Source organism: Labeo rohita, chromosome 12 (genome assembly GCF_022985175.1).
Source record: "Labeo rohita strain BAU-BD-2019 chromosome 12, IGBB_LRoh.1.0, whole genome shotgun sequence".
Lineage (NCBI taxonomy): Eukaryota > Metazoa > Chordata > Actinopteri > Cypriniformes > Cyprinidae > Labeo > Labeo rohita.
This window is the reverse complement of record NC_066880.1, coordinates 9,223,720-9,240,139: the sequence shown is the minus strand read 5'-3', so window position 1 is coordinate 9,240,139 and position 16,420 is coordinate 9,223,720. Positions and strand designations below refer to the sequence as shown.

The 16,420-nt window shown below is 35.4% G+C and overlaps 1 protein-coding gene across 1 annotated transcript in view; it reads right to left on the bottom strand.

Annotated features, from left to right (window-relative positions):
- Nucleotides 1–445: 445 nt before the first annotated feature.
- Nucleotides 446–16,420, bottom strand: part of myo15b (myosin XVB) — a 38,140-nt gene continuing 22,165 nt past the window's right edge. Inside the window, exons 35-64 of the mRNA XM_051125070.1 lie at nucleotides 16,170–16,289; nucleotides 15,968–16,083; nucleotides 15,590–15,853; nucleotides 15,415–15,505; nucleotides 15,214–15,324; nucleotides 14,897–15,116; nucleotides 14,547–14,637; nucleotides 14,225–14,435; nucleotides 12,629–12,744; nucleotides 12,455–12,514; nucleotides 12,262–12,337; nucleotides 12,025–12,140; nucleotides 11,820–11,938; nucleotides 11,394–11,535; nucleotides 10,081–10,192; nucleotides 8,932–9,259; nucleotides 8,803–8,848; nucleotides 8,637–8,709; nucleotides 7,870–7,946; nucleotides 7,705–7,781; nucleotides 6,296–6,426; nucleotides 6,028–6,122; nucleotides 5,872–5,949; nucleotides 5,696–5,789; nucleotides 3,767–3,915; nucleotides 1,867–1,991; nucleotides 1,634–1,767; nucleotides 1,416–1,549; nucleotides 1,182–1,319; nucleotides 446–1,092 (exon numbers count right to left, since the gene is read on the bottom strand). Coding sequence (XP_050981027.1) covers nucleotides 997–1,092; nucleotides 1,182–1,319; nucleotides 1,416–1,549; nucleotides 1,634–1,767; nucleotides 1,867–1,991; nucleotides 3,767–3,915; nucleotides 5,696–5,789; nucleotides 5,872–5,949; nucleotides 6,028–6,122; nucleotides 6,296–6,426; nucleotides 7,705–7,781; nucleotides 7,870–7,946; nucleotides 8,637–8,709; nucleotides 8,803–8,848; nucleotides 8,932–9,259; nucleotides 10,081–10,192; nucleotides 11,394–11,535; nucleotides 11,820–11,938; nucleotides 12,025–12,140; nucleotides 12,262–12,337; nucleotides 12,455–12,514; nucleotides 12,629–12,744; nucleotides 14,225–14,435; nucleotides 14,547–14,637; nucleotides 14,897–15,116; nucleotides 15,214–15,324; nucleotides 15,415–15,505; nucleotides 15,590–15,853; nucleotides 15,968–16,083; nucleotides 16,170–16,289 — 3,740 coding nt within the window. The 3' untranslated portion in view covers nucleotides 446–996. The remainder of the gene's footprint in view (nucleotides 1,093–1,181; nucleotides 1,320–1,415; nucleotides 1,550–1,633; nucleotides 1,768–1,866; nucleotides 1,992–3,766; nucleotides 3,916–5,695; nucleotides 5,790–5,871; nucleotides 5,950–6,027; nucleotides 6,123–6,295; nucleotides 6,427–7,704; nucleotides 7,782–7,869; nucleotides 7,947–8,636; nucleotides 8,710–8,802; nucleotides 8,849–8,931; nucleotides 9,260–10,080; nucleotides 10,193–11,393; nucleotides 11,536–11,819; nucleotides 11,939–12,024; nucleotides 12,141–12,261; nucleotides 12,338–12,454; nucleotides 12,515–12,628; nucleotides 12,745–14,224; nucleotides 14,436–14,546; nucleotides 14,638–14,896; nucleotides 15,117–15,213; nucleotides 15,325–15,414; nucleotides 15,506–15,589; nucleotides 15,854–15,967; nucleotides 16,084–16,169; nucleotides 16,290–16,420) is intronic.

Below are 16,420 nucleotides of genomic sequence, written 5' to 3'. Positions count from 1 at the left end.
TAACAATGATGCTTTAAATTGATCAAAAGTCAATCATAAAGACATTTATGTTACCAAAATGTTCTATTTCAGATAAACGCTCTTCTTCCAAACTTTCTGTTCATCAGAGAAACCTGAAAAAAATTCTACTCAGCTGTTTTCAACATAATAATAATAATAATAATAATAATAATAATAATAATAATAAATGTCTCTTTTGAGTAGCAAATCAGAATATTAGAATGATTTCTTAAGGATCATATGACTGGGGTAATTATGCTAAAAATTCAGTTTTGAAATCAGGAATAAATTACACTTTAAAAAATATTCAAATAGAAACCAGTTATTTTAAATAGCAAAAATATTTCAAAATTTTACTGTTTTTGCGGTATTTTGGATACTTCTGACTGGTGGTGTATCTGTATGCAAATGAAAGAAAAACTTTTTCTCGGTTTTCTGACAGAGCGAGGACAGACACCAGTTATTTTTATTGAAAAATAATTAAAAATACACTTCAGAAGACATTTTACACTTTCTAACACTTTAATAGTTTAACATCTATAATTACTAATCAGTGTTCTTTTATTTGGAGACAAATAATTAAACAATTATAACACATATACAAAATAGGTCAGGCTTCTAATAAATATAATCAAAAATCATCCCCATTTGGTGGTATCAACTCATAATAATACTAAATTAAACACATAGTTGTTAAAAAAATACAATATTACATTAATGCTTATTAAGTCGTTAACATTCATTCCAAACGGTTTAAAATGTCATGATATATATATTTTTTTAAATAGAAAATTGTACTGTATATATCTTCGCTGCATGTTTACACCCCTAAAAAGCCCAGGCTATAATGATTTAAACATTTGGTAGGCATTAACTTTGATCTTACATAAATGTTTGTACAGTTTTATTAAATATAATGTCTGTAATATTTTATAACATATTAGAACTTTAGAATAAGTCATGAGATAATAGGTGAAGATTCCATATGTTGCTTGTTTAATAAGGGGTTCCGGCCCGACTGGACACGCTGCTGTAGATGGGTTTCACCACCTCTTCCATAATCACAGCAATGGTGTGGCACAGCTCTTTCGCCTGGGAGACACGAGAGATTATTCATTAGTCAGACCAGCTATTAAAAATGAGAACATATGAACATCCATGACCTTTATCTACATACGAACCTGCTTTAGACCAAAGCTGATAGTCGTGGTTTGAGCTTGGCTTCCAAAGGTGATTTCAACTGATGGCATCTTGTCTTTTTTGGAACGGATTGAACGCAATGACTGCACATCGTCCATAGGGATTGTCAAACATGAGTTCTGCAAAGATTGTTTAGTTGTGGTATGATTAAAAAACACTTTTAAGATCAAAACATCATGGGAACTGAACATGAGTGACAGATCAAGAGTGCATACCTGTGTTTTGGGATCAAGGACTGTGATAACTTCATGGTTGACTGCGACTATGGAGGGAGAGGGACAGCTGCGATGACTTGCTTTCTGAGCAGTGAATACATCAAATCCAAAGAAAGGCAGCAGACTGACACTTTCTGAAAAGTTGAAGAGTTTGTTTATAAGCATAAGGATGTGAAATCAGTATGGTTTAACAATTGTCTGGAAATTTGTTAACTCACTGATAAAGCGAGCTTTGGCGTCAAGATGGCCGAGGGGGCCTAAGGTGGAAAGCTGTGACCGCATAGTAGCAAGAAGTCTTTCGTCAGTGGAGTTGAGCCGATCCATCTGGGGAAGGTAGTGCTTTACCTCAGCGCTGAAGTAAAGAAATAAATGAGTCAGATTTAAAACAATGATTCGACTGTCAGTTGAAACGACGGTAAGAAATCACAACGTTTGAGATGTATGAAATTACTTGGTGGGGATATCCTTCAGGCCAAGTGCAAGGTGTTGAAGAGCGGTCAACTCTGCCACCTGCTGGTAGATTGTAGGACTGTTCAAGGGCAGCAACAGCCTCCCTGCTAGGTAATTAGCTACCAGCTGAAAAACATAAGATGGAATCCATCATACAGTACATGAAAATTACATTTTATACACTGCTGTTCAAAAGTTTGGGATCAGTCTTTAATGTTTTTTAAAAAGTCTTTTCTGCTTATTAAGGCTGTGTTTATTTAATTACAAATGCAGAACAAACTGTAATATTGTGATATATTATTGCAATTTAAAATATTTTTTTCTATATTAATATATTTTAAAATAGAATTTATTCTTGCGATGCAAAGCTGAATTTTCAGTCTTCAGTGTCACATGATCCTTCAGAAATCATTCTAATATGCTGATTTATTACCAATGCTGCTTTTTTTGTTGTTGTTTGTTTGTTTTTGGAATCTGTGTTAGTTTTTTCAGGATTCTTTGATGAATAAAATGTTAGAAAGAACAGCACTGATTTAAAATAGGATACTTTTGTAGCAATATACACTGCTGTTCAAAGTTAGGGGTCAGTAAATTGTTTTCCTTTTTGTTTGAAAGCAATTTCTGCTTATCAAGGCTGTTTATTTGATTAAAAATGCAGAAAAATCTGTAATATTGTGATATATTATTGCCATTTAAAATATGTTTTTCTATAGTAATATACTTTAAAACAGAATTTATTTCTGTGATGCAAAGCTGAATTTTCAGCATCACTACTCCAGTCTTCAGTGTCACCTGATCCTTCAGAAATCATTCTAATATGCTGATTTATTATGTTAAATGTTAAAAACTGTTGTGCTGCTTACTATTGTTTTAATATTAATACTACTTTTAATTTGATGAATAGAATGTTTAAAATAACAGCATTTCAGATACTTTTGTAGCAATTTATACTGCCGTTTAAAGTTCTGAATTCTGAAAAAAGTATCACAGGTTCCAAAATAATACATATATATATTAAGCAGCACAACTATTTTCAACATTGATAATAAATCAGAATATTAGAATGATTTTTGAAGGATCAGGTGACACTGAAGACTGAAGTAACGGCTGATGAAAATTCAGCTTTGCGTCACTGAAATAAATTACACTACATTACATTTTAAAGTATATTAAAATAGAAAACTGTTATTTTAAATAGCAATTATATTTCATGATATTAACTTTTTTCCCTGTATTTTTGATCAAATAAACAGAACTTTGATGAGCGTAACAGACTTCTTTAAAAAAACATCAAAAAATCTTACAGATCCCAAACTTTTGAATGGCAGTTTACGTAAAAAAGGTCTGTAAGGTTTTTTTTTTATGTTTTATAAGTCTCTTATGCTCATCAAGGCTGCATTTATTTGATTAAAAATACAGTAAAAATAGTAATATTGTGAAATATTACAATTTAAAATTTTATTTTAAAATATTTCAATTTGTAATTTTTTTGTGATGGCGAAGCTGAATTTTCAGCATCCATAAAGCCAGTCTTCAGTGTCACATGATCCTTCATTCTAATATCATTCTAATATGCTGATTAGGTGCTCAAGAAACATTTCTCATTATTATCAATGTTGAAAACAGCTGAGCTGCTTAATTTTTTTATGGAATTGAGAACCGTTTTTTTTTTTAAGATTATCTGATGAATAAATACTTGCATTTATTTAAAACTGTTTTTTTAAAATCTTTTGTAACATCATTAAACTGCTGAATTGTAGTGTATACATTTCATTTCAACGGTAGTGTATACTTTTCAAGATATGTATCTTATAATCTTGAATATTCATTCATGTAAAACAGGGATTGTGTTATTGCTTTAACATTTTACATAATTAATTCAAAAGTGACTGGTTTTGTACCAGCTGGTAGTGGAACTCCAGATAAAGGTCATTGTTGAACTGCAATGGCTGTTTCCAAATTATTCGATGATAGGAGAGCGTGATGGAACCATCATCCAGCAGGAAGTCAAACAGATACTCATCAGCATGAATTGGGCGTGCGGCATCACCTAAAAAGAGGAATTCATGGTAAAAACAGTATGAAAGCATTGACTCCTGTGAATCAATTATTTAACAATAATAGACTGTTCTATTTACTAAAATCAAGTCTCATTAATTTAGTGTTTTTTAAGAAGTTCACTTAGTTGTAAATAATTTATGTTTTTTGAGGAAAACATTTCAGGATTTATCTCCATATAATGGACTTCAATTGTGCCCCCGAATTAGAATGTCCAAAATCCAGTTTAGCTGCCTGAACTCTGTTTTTTCCGGTTCATGACCATTAGACAAAATCGCCCTTCATCGCTGTTTTTCCTGTTTTAAAGAGCATTTGATCTTCTTTGCATGTTCACTTTTAAACACTGGGTCGGTACTTCTGCAGCAATTTGGATGATTTTAAAGTTGGCGGAGAAAATGAGATGGGAGTTTTTCAACATATACTCTTAAAAATAAAGTTGCTTTAAAAGGTTCTTCACAGCGATGCCATAGAAGAACCATTTTAGGTTCCACAAAGAACCATTCAGTCAAAGGATCTTTGAAGAACCATCTCTTTCTTACCTTTTTACAATCTGAAGAACCTTCTTTTACCACAAAGAACCTTTTGTGAAACAGAAAGGTTCTTCAGATATTAAAGGTTCCTTATGGAACCATTTAGACAAAGAAAGGTTCTTCTATGGCATCGTGAAGCACCTTTATTTTTAAGAGTGTACCCTTACTGTCATGAACCGGAAAAAACAGAGTTCAGGCAGATGAAGATGAGCATTTGAGGTTGAAAAGTATATTAATTGTAATTTTTTTCAAAAATAACCGATCGTTTCGATAGATTAGACCCTTCTTCCTCGTCTGGGATCGTTTAGAGCCCTTTGAAGCTGCACTGAAACTGCATTTTGGAAGTTCAAAATCACAGGTACCATTGAAGTCCACTATATAGAGAAAATCCTGAAATGTTTTCCTCAAAAAACATAATTTCTTTACGACTGAATAAAGAAAGACACAAACATCTTGGATGACAAGGGGGTGAGTAAATTATCTGTAAATTTTTGTTCTGGAAGTTTTACATTTATTTCAAAATAATAACTTAAGGCGATAACAATTTAAACCATGTATCTTATTTAAACAATTACATATTTTATTTATGAACTGATGTTCAGCTGTACTTCTTAATAAAAGATGTATTTTCAGGGCACCAGAGCTTGCTAAACACTGGTCACAGATGCAGAGATGTACCTTTAATTTCAACTGATTGCTCAGTAAAAGATCATGTTTTTAGGTCATTTGAAGTTTGATTTTGACGTGACGAAGTGGTGATATATAAGTGTGTGTATTGCTTGCTTACAATTTTTTAGACTTCTCAATAATGCCATCATTTCGTTTGTTCAGACTGATTCATGAATACGAAACACGCATGAACACAAGAGGTGGGATTTATCGCATGAACCAATCAGAGCCAAACATAACCAGTCATATCCAATCATATCGCGATGGAGGCGTTGCCTCCTCTCACGTGACTTTCCCTCATTAATTCTCAATTAGCCCCCAACAAACTCACTGTACGCTTTATGGGGTCTATTAAAACTAAATGGGTTCAGGGGAGGTGAGAGTGAAGTGAACTCCCCCTGCAACTTCACTTGCTGGTGTTGCTATTGGACAGTTTTACTTAAAAAAAAAACAAGTGATTTATACACTTTTTGTCGTATTTTGTACTATTTACGCTGTTTTATTTTTGTACCATGTACTGTGTGTACATATGTGTTCATGTTTGCACAAGAGTGACTAAAGATGTCTTATCACCTTTCTTAGAGGCATGGATGGAGTATTCCTTCACTTCTGCTGGATTTATGACGCCCATCTCAGAGCAAAATTCTTGTACCACCTCAAATGCAACCTACAGAAAAGCATAAAAGCACTACATGTAGACAACACATTATCCTAATAAAATGAAAATAGAAAGAGCAGACCTTACTTACACTAAAGCTGCGAATCTTGCAGGTAAATTCACTTCCACCAGGCAGCATGATGGGCAGCCGACGAGAGTTTCTCCCAGCCTGCATGCGATGCAGATATCAAGGCATGCTTTTATCTTCACTGTTCAACCTATTTTATTCTTATGCGTCTTCACTTACCAAAATGGCCTCCATTTCTGAATGTGAAGGGATGTGCCTGCGTCCTCCAAAGCTGAGTGATCGTTTGAGATTCTTCAAGCACACGTTTGCCAATTCTGCATACAAATATTATATTCAGACAACCCATGCAAACAGCGGTTCTTGTGCATACAATTAGGTTTAGATGACTTTCTAATCAGATAGTATAGCAAAATCCACATATGGCAAACTTGAATCATATTTCATATCATAATCATACAGTATAAGATGTTAGAGGTGAATACTGCACCTTGAAAAGGGTGGTTGGAATCCTGAAAGATGGACTCCAGGTGGCGGGTGCAAAATGGCAGAAGAGTGTTGGAACAGGCGAAGAATCCAGTCACAAGACTGAACAAACGCCACCCACGGGTGCAGCCCTCCCTACAAAATTAGCAAACAATATACACATTCACACGTTTAGAGTGGGTAAGATTTTTAAAGGAGAACTCCACTTTCAGAACAGCAATTTACAAATAATTCACTCACCCCCTTGTCATCATAGATGCCCAGTTCTTTTTGTCTTCAGTCATGAAGAAATTATGGTTTTTGAGGAAAGTATTTAATGGACTTCATTGGTGCCACGATTTTGAACTTCCACAATGTAGTTTAAATGCAGCTTCAAAGGGCTCTAAAGGATCCCAGCCGAGGAAGAAGGGTCTTATCTAGCGAAACGACTGGTCATTTTTTTCGGAAAATAAAAATTTGCATACTTTTTAAGCACAAAAGCTTGTGTAGCACTAGCTCTGGGATGCGCGTCCACAACGCTACAAACTATTGAATCATGTCGAAAGGTCGACGTAGGCAGAACTACAGACACAGTATTTACAAAGCAAACGCGCAAAGACTAAGGAAGTGCAAGTAAGTCAAACGCTGTTTTTCGCCATACTCTACCTTTTTGAGCCGGAGTACATAGACGATGAACTTAGACGTGATTCGTAGCGTCGTGGACGCGCATCCTAGAGCCTGTGCTACACAAGCTTTTATGCTTAAAAAGTACACTTTTTTTTTTTTTTTTTAAAAACATTACAGATTGTTTCGCTAGATAAGACCCTACTTCCTCGGCTGGGATCGTTCAGAGCCCTTTGAAGCTGCATTTAAACTACATTTTGGAAGTTCAAAATCGGGGCACCAATGAAGTCCATTAAGTGGAGAAAAATCCTGAAATGCTTTCCTCAAAAACCATAATTTCTTTACAACTGAAAACAGAAGGACACGAACACCTTGGATGTGAGGGGGTGAGTAAATTATTTGTAAATTGGTGTTCTGGAAGTGAAGTTCTCCTTTAATGTTTTTGAACAACATTGTGAATTATTATTACAATTCAAAATAGCTGTTTTCTATTTTAATATACTTTAAAATGTACTTTATTCCCATGATTGCATAAATCATTATTCCAGTCTTCAGTTTCAGGTGATCCTTCAGAAATCATGTTGATTTGGTGCTCAAGAAACATTTCTTCTTATCAATGTTGAAAACAATTGTCCTACATTTTTCAGGATTCTTTAATGACTAGAATGTTTAAAAGTTTGAAGATGTTTGTAACATTATAATTGTCTTTACTATTACTTTTTAGCAATTTAATATGTCCTTGCAAGTATACAAAAAATTAATTACTGACCACAAACTTTTAAATGGTAGTTTAGACACATTATTACTCACTTGATATGGTTTTTGGTGGTCTGCTTGATGATCTGACAGTAGATTTCATCCCTGAGGAACTCCTTCTCTTTTCCCAGCTAAACCAAAACAAGTTGTCAAGTTACAGATGTTCAAATTCACAATACACCTCACAAATTTGCTGTAGACTTTTAAGGGAACACTTACCTGCAGAATGGAGTTGACACAGCTGCTCTCTGTCTGATTTTTCTTCATAGGCTGATCCATCATAAACTGCATCAAAACTACAAAGAAATAGTTGTGTCAAATACTTTGAATGGAATCCCCTAGTAAAAGAGTAATAATCAGTGCAAATGCATTTATTTTATACTTTTATACTAAGTATAGTTCAGGTCTATTAAGATATTTACTGATTTATCACTTGAGACTTACTGACATAAAAATTGTAATTAAACTTTATTTGGAGTACTACTTGTGCATAATGCACATTTCTTAATATTAAGCCTAAAATATGTTTTAATGTCACTATTGATGAGGATTTTATGATCTTTAAATAATATACTGGTCTTTAAATGCAAAATATTTAAAGTGTAAATAAAGTAAAGTTTTTACGTAAAGTTTTAAATAAAGTTTTTACTCTTAATTAAAGTCAAATCAATAATTAATTAATTAATTAGATTTATTTCTATATTGCAATTTAATTTTATTTATATATTTAATGCATTTATTAATTTGGTAAATAGCTGGTAATGGTAAAATGTTTACCACCTTGCCAAACTTACACTAGACCTATTTGCTTCTCATTGTGGTTCTGTGATTTTATTTCACATCACCCACTGACTGTACATTATCACAGAGATTGCAAATTTATGCTGATATAATGGATATAATTGATATAATGAGTATAATTGATGATATAAATGATATAATTGAGTTTACAGTTTGTCTGTTTTTCAGCATGTATGTTCACTTACCCATGAAGTTTTGAACACTCAGACGACTGAGATCAGCGTCTGAGAAATGGATCAGTGACTCCTGAATGGGATTCTAACAAAAGAAACCACAGCAAACAAAAACAATCAAACAAACTTATAAAATCCCAGCATACATTTAGTGAGAGACTAAGAGATGCATACATACTGGAGTGTATTCCACCATCTCATTAGGACTTTTGTTATTGTTTGGCCTGAGAAAAGAAAAAAACAAATCAATGTTAAGTGGAGATTGAAAAGCACGATGCAAACACTTACGATTTACAGAAGATTTTACCTGCTGATAGCTTCTGTGAAGAACCTCCTGGCAAACTCAGCCAGGATATGCTGTTGACGTACTGATTCAGATCTCTGGATGGACTCCGTTTCCAGACTGTATTCACTCTCAGTCACTGAGTGGGCAAGACAGCTGCTGTAGATGGGGCCGTTGACAGGCATGTTGGTGATGGCTGGGATGTTAGGGGAAGAGCCGGTACGTCTCATACTCTTTTTCCGTTCAAGCTGCCGCTCCATGTTGCTGCTATGGTAGTCTGGTGGAGCACAAGGCTGAGTGACGTCCACTGGGAAAAGTCCAGAACGGCCCCCACTGGAACCAAACATCCATCCTACAAAAAATAAAAAAAAACAATAGTAAACACCTTTTAGGTTTCATGCTGTACTACTTAATCAGATACACAAGTGATGCTCAATATACAAACATGTCACACTTTTTACTTTTTTTTTGAATACCATGCATAAAATGTTCCTACTTCCTAACAAATGTGTTTCCTGGGAAATAATAATAAGATAATAACAATCAAATCTTATTCTTAGAGTGTTGTCAAATCACAAAGCCTATTTTTATTGGTCAAACATGTCGACTTTTGGCTCAACCAATGGCCTTTTTTTTCAATTTTGAGCATGTTTTTGCATTTCTATGTCGCTAATGGCAGGGCAATTACATATATGTGACCCTTGACTACAAAACCAGTCTTAAGTAGCATGGGTATATTTGTAGCCATAGCCAAAAATGCATTGTATGGGTCAAAATGATCGATTTTCCTTTTTCTGCACCAAAAATCATTAGGATATTAAGTAAAGATCATGTTCCATGAAGCTATTTTGTAAATTTCTACTGTAAATACATCAAAACTTAATTTTTATTTAGTAATATGCTTTGCTAAGAACATATGGACAACTATAAAGGCGATTTTCTAAATATATATATATTTTTTAACCTCAGATTTGAGATATTCAAATCTAGGCTAAATTCTGTATCTCGGCTAAATATTGTCCTATGCTTTATTCATCTTTCAGATGATGTATATATCTCAATTGTAAAAAAAATTGTCCCTTATGACTGGTTTTGTGGTTCCGGGTCACATATTCATTTTTAAGTTTATGGAGATCCACAATCCGAAACAGTTTTCTCAAGTTCTCCTCTCACCATCCTTGATTCCGTCCATGTTCAGGATTTTGATGACGTCGCCTCTTTGTAAGCTCAGCAAGCTTCTGTCATCTGTCACATAGCTCTTCACAGCGATCACATAGTCTGAGTTCTGCAAATGGAGAATCAGTCAATATTATTCACAATTGCAAAGAAAATTAAGATGCACATTTATTACTGCATGGTGATTAAAAAATAAAACAATTTATCAAAACAAATCTTTTTTGCTCAAACGCACTAAAATGTTGTGAACGCACCATTAGAGATCAACAGAATGTACTGTATTGACCTTTCCTTATAAGACCATGAATGTGTATTAAGAAAGTAAACAGCGTTAGACATGTTGACTTTAAATAAAAAAATCACTTCCAGAATGAAAATTTCCTGATTACTCACCTCTGTGTCATCTAAGATGAACATCTTGTCTTTCTTTTTTTCAGTCACAAAGAAATGAAGTTTTTTGAGGAAAAGATTCCATGATTTTTCTCCATATAGTGGTTTTCAATAGTGGCCAATGGGTTGAAGGTCCAAACTGCAGTTTCATTACAGCTTCAAAGGGCTCTACACGATCCCAGTCGAGGAATAAGAGTATTATCTAGCAAAACTATTGGTCATTTTCTAAAAAAAATAATAAAAATGTATATACTTTTCTAAACACAAATGCTCATGTTGCACTAGCTCTGCAATGTGCATGCGTGTTTTTAAGCATTGCGTAATCACATTGGAAAAGTCACATTGGTTAGTTCTTCGTCTGTGCACTTTGGGTTCAAAAAGGTAGGATAGGGTGAAAAACTCCATCTCATTTTCTCTTCAAATGCATTTTCTTAAAAATAGTCCGACATCGTTGTTTTATCTTTTTTGTAAAGGGTGTTAGACTTTCTTTGCACGTTTGCTTTGTAAACACTGGGTCAGTACTTCCACCTACGTCACACATGACCTTTCCAACCTTACTACATAATGCGGAAAGCCAAGCTAGTGCAAGACAAGCATTTGTGGTTAAAAAGGACATAACTGGTGTTTTTTTTTTTTAGAAAATGAACAGTCATTTCGCTAGATAAGACCCTTACTCCTCAGCTGGGATCGTGTAGAGCCCTTTGAAGCTGCACTGAAACTGCAATTTGGACCTTCAACTCGTTGATCCCCATTGAAATCCACTATATGGAGAAAATTCCTAGAATGTTTTCCTCAAAAACCTTTATTTCTTTTCGACTGAAGAATGAAAGACATGAACATCTTGGATGACATGGGGGTGAGTAAATTATCAGAAAATTTTCATTCTGTGAACTAATCCTTTAAGGTTAGTACCACCGCACCGTAATCAGCTCCATGAGGAAGAGTTGAATCACAGCTGCGATGTGTGGTGCGTGTTGAGAGTAAAGTTCCAGCTCCTCATTGCTCAAAATGATCACAACTTTTTCAGCCCCTTGTTGCTGTACTGACAAAACCTGTGAATAACTGAACAGTAAAAACATGTGGTTATACAAACTGCAACACTACAGAACATATCCTACTGCTAAAATGTTCAAATGTCAATAAATGTTTTTAAAGAAATTACTACTTTTATTTAGCAAAGAACTGATCTTGACAGTAAAGACATTTATAATGTTACAAAATAGTTCTATGTCAAATAAATGCTGTTATTTGGAACTTCCTATTTATCAAAGAATCCTGAAAAAAAATTAAAAAGCATGCTTCAACCTGTTGAACACAACATTTCTATGCTCTCAGGTGTACTGTACCTGTAGTTGTGGAGCAGTCTGAGGTGTTTGGGGTTTATGCCTGAAGCTCTGGCCACCTTCAGCAGTCTGATTCCTCTATGAGACACTCCCAGAATCTGAGCATCTCCTCCATTCCCCGCCTGTTTAAGCACACGCAAAAACATTTTAGAGTGCTTGTCTGTATGCATGTTTATGTGCATTATGTAAGAAAAGCCAAATATTTTACCTTCACATTAAAGAGACGTGAAAAGTAATTGGACCAGTTGTCTCTTGCTGCCATGACAATTCTTTTCTTCATGGTATCATCTAGTGAACTGATATTGGTTGTGATATGGAAGGTCGCTGATAGGAGAAAAACAAAGAAATACAAAAAAACTTAAATTGTTGAAGTGTGCATAATAGTTTATCTGATTTTTATTAGACGAGCACATGGTTTCAGATTATTAAAAATAATCCGTCATACCCAAAAGATCTTTCATTTTCCGCCTTTCTTCACGTGAAATCTTCAGACAAGAATCCGAGTAAGTGTCTCGCACGATCTGCAATTTACAAAAACAGTAGATGATGTGCGGCCTGGAATTGATGCTTGATGTATACAGAATATTAAATGTATACAGAGCAAATGCAATGCAATGTTTGCTATGTCTGATACTGACCTGCTCACAGAGTAAATTAAGGATGTATGGGTGGTTGAATTTTTCCCTGGGATAAAACAGCTGCGCACAAGAAGCACAAATATAGTGAGTATACATAAGTTTGCTAGAAGCAGCCGTGATAACCTTTGTAGGAGTCACGGAAAGTCAAATAAAACTCTTTTGATAATTAGTTACCTCCTTGCGCAGGTAGAGTCTGCCAGGCATCCTCGGGTTGGAAAAGTAAACGCTGGCAGAGAATCTGTGCAACTGGGAGCGAACACTCTCCTCCTCAGCCATCTTGTTGAACTGATCTATAGGAACACATAAAGGATGATATTACATTAGCAAATGCAATCTGTTTACCTTAGTATTTGAATTTTAGAGAGAAAGCTGCACAGCTTGCTTCAAATTTTCATATATATTGTATGAATAGGTGTTGAAAATTAAAGTATTTATGATCTATACAAACATTCCCAACATACATCTGCTTAAAATGTTTAAAAAAGGCTTTCTATAAGACAGAAAGGGAAAAACGTAACTTTTTCTTAATACATTTTTTAATTTCTCAATAAATTATTATGTGTTATATCTTGCTCAAAATCTAAAAACAAATAAAAAATGTTATTAGTTTCAAATGCATATATAGATAAAACATATTTCTATATAAAAACCTGAAAATAAAATTGACAAAAAAATTCTAGTTCAATTTTAATTGCAGAAAGGAAACACAACTTAATAAATTAATAGATAATAATCTTAATAAATGATAATATATATATATATATATATATATATATATATTGATTACAGGAGGAATAATTAAAACTTCTGAATTATTTATTAATAATTTTGAAAATTTCTTAATAAATTGCCAGTTTTCAACATCTGGAATATTTTGATTAGGGGAAAGTAAATATATAAGAAATAAAATAAAGTGGAAAATAAATATTTCTTAAAAAATCTTCAGTTTTTAATTTTTATGCATAGTATATGGGGGTATTACAAAAAATTACAACATCCATTTTTTTAAATTCTAAGAATAAATATCATTTTTGTGACTCTTAATGCAACAGATCGCTGTAGTGCCTCAGTTCTGGCAGTTCAAACATGAATCGATCTCTTCCTGCTAGTCATAGCATAAAATTCACGTTAGAACATCAGATGTTACAATGTTGTCTCAACTGCAAAAAGACATCAGTACACCATTTTTAAGTTTGACTTTCCTTTTTTTATCTATTAATTCTCCTGTCTGGTTTGTTTGTCGAACAAAATGACAGATTTGGCACTATGATTGGTCAAATCAGCTGTCAATCAAATTCACAGCAAAGGGTGCTAGAAGCCTGGTCGTTGGACAGTCAGCATAGTCCAACTCTGTTTCTGAGTCTTGTCACTGAGAGGGGAGGTTATTGTTTTTGATTAAAGATTACAAGTGCAAATAAAAAATAAAAAATAAAAAAAAAATGATGTGTCGGCGCCAATAGCCTTGTGGTTAGTGCGCTGACATATACAGCGCAACTGCGCGCACAGTGACCCTAGTTCGTTTCCCATCTTGAGATCAAATGCCGCTCCCGCTCCCCTCTCTCTACCCAATACTTTCCTGTCATCTCTCTACTGTCCTCTCAATAATTAAGTAACAAAAAAATGATGTGGATGGATAAATAATTTATAATAAATACTTTAACAAAAAATTAAATTGCAATTTTTGATTTCATAGTGACTTCAAGACATTTAACATACTATATGTACTGCATGTGTTAGAAATGACCCATATATAATATGTGAATCACTTACCAGGTGGAGGAGGAGGCATTGGTGGTGGGTCTGGGATGTTTGGAGGTGGAGGAGGGATGGGTTCACGAGCTGGAGGTGGAGCATGCGAACGCTGCGAGCCAAAGAGATCAGCTAGTGAACGCTGCTTCTGCTTCATATCGCTAGAAATGGGACGAGGGCCACGGGACTCAGGGAGCGGAGGAGGTGAAGGAGGCTTATGTTCCCATTGTTTCTGCAGCACAAATAACACAGAAAAGTGTCAACTTCTCCATCTTTGATTTTGAACTTTGAGCTCAAAAAGTCTAAAACACTAGATTATGTCGCTCAAGTCGCCATCTTCTACCTTCTGATTAGAGACAGGTCCTTGAGCTTTGAGAATGGCCAGTGCCTCTGCTTTGGGGTCATTTTTCTTTACAAATTGCTTGGCCGGAACCCTGTGAAGATCGAAGTCCACATTATTCCACCTTTTACAGTCTGGGAATCAGTCCAAGTTGAAAAGGTCAAAGCAACATAATATTATGCAAGCGTTCAGTTAACAGCTGAGGCTGCGTTAAGTAAACGTGAATCACAGTTAGCAACTCATTTTACTTCTGTAGCACAATGCATTTCAGAAAATGAATTGGATCATGAAATCTGGTTACTAGGTGAAACAAACTATTGCTTTACTATATTTCAGGTCAATGCTTGGCTCACCTGACAGGCTCGAAGGCTTTCGGTTCTGGAGAGGGCCGGCTCTGGTACTGCTTGATGATCTCTCTAATTTTACTAGTAGGCTCTGGCTTAGGAGATGTGGGTTTTGGAGATGCAGGTTTTGGAGATGCAGGTTTTGGAGATGCAGGTTTAGATTGTGGTTTAGGTTCTGGTTGAGGTTTTGGTGCTTCATTGATGTTAGGTGGCTCTGGGATTGGTTTCACTGTGTGAAGAAGGGTTTATAAACTTCAAGACACATTATTTCGGATGGTTTTACACTATAAAAGAAGAAGACATAGGTGTTGTGACAGCTGTCTGACCTTCAGTCTTTACTGGTGGAGGTGATTTGGGTTGGGCCGGCGGCGCTGGAGTGGCATATATCAGTGGCTTAGCAACCTTTGGCGCAGGCTTTGGACGTGCTTCTCCCTTACCTAAGTTGCATAAAGATAGTGAAAATCTTATCTTTTATGCACTTATATTTTAGCCATTTTGAGGATTCTGCTTCAGCAGTGTCTACACACCTATCTTTTGAAAAAAATCCCTCTTCTCTTGAAAGGACCCTTGGTCTTCTGGGGCCTTGAGATCCACCTCTGCCTCTGTTTCTAGCTGTGCCTTAAAAAACAAAATAAGTCATTGTAAAAATCTAAAGCATAAACATACAGTTAAAGAAAACACAGGTCAGTACTGTTCATGTACCACTGGGCTACGGGGCTTTGGAAGGGTCTCTGGGGGTTTTTCGGGGGGCTGAGGGATGGGTTTTTCTTCCCTGGGGCGGCTTCGGGGTTTCGGTGAGGGTGAGCGTGAGCGTGAAGGTGAACGTGCACGTGGAGGAGAGCGCCGCCGCTGACGTGGTGGTGAATGTCTCGTTGACTGTCTTTGTGTCTCCTTCTCACGTTTTCGCAACTCTTCCTGCTGCTGCTTCTGGGACAGTGTCATTGCCTGCATGGTCATCTGCTGAGCCTGTAGAGAAAAACAGTTTTATCAGTCTTTTATATGTTGAATGCACTTATCTAGCATATGTAAGGACATAATCTTATACATATTTTAAAAATGCGTTTTGAGTGGTGGACTCACCAGAAGCAGAGCCTGTTGATTGATAAAGGCCTGTTGTTGAGCAGCCATTTGCTGTGTGCTGACAGCTGGTGTTGCAGCAGGCATGGCTTGTGGCATGGCAGTTGGCATCATCATAGCTACGTCCAAAACAAGCAGGAAGTGGGTAAGCATTTAGCAGTTTATGCTATCGGAGAAGCACAACATCAGCAGTAGGGATGCTTACATTGCATGGGTTGCATGGGTTGCATGGGCTGCATGGGTTGCATCATGGGCATAGCAGCCGGCATCATGTTTGGCATCATTGGTGCAGCATAGCCAGCCATGGCAGGATTCATTGGCATTCCTAAACGATAACAGTCCAGTTAGAAAATAAATTCCAATGTCAGTTCCAAAATAAATGTCAGATCTTATTTTAAATATTTCAACAAAATTAAATTAAATAAAAAATGTAACTAAATAAAAAAAAAAGATTAA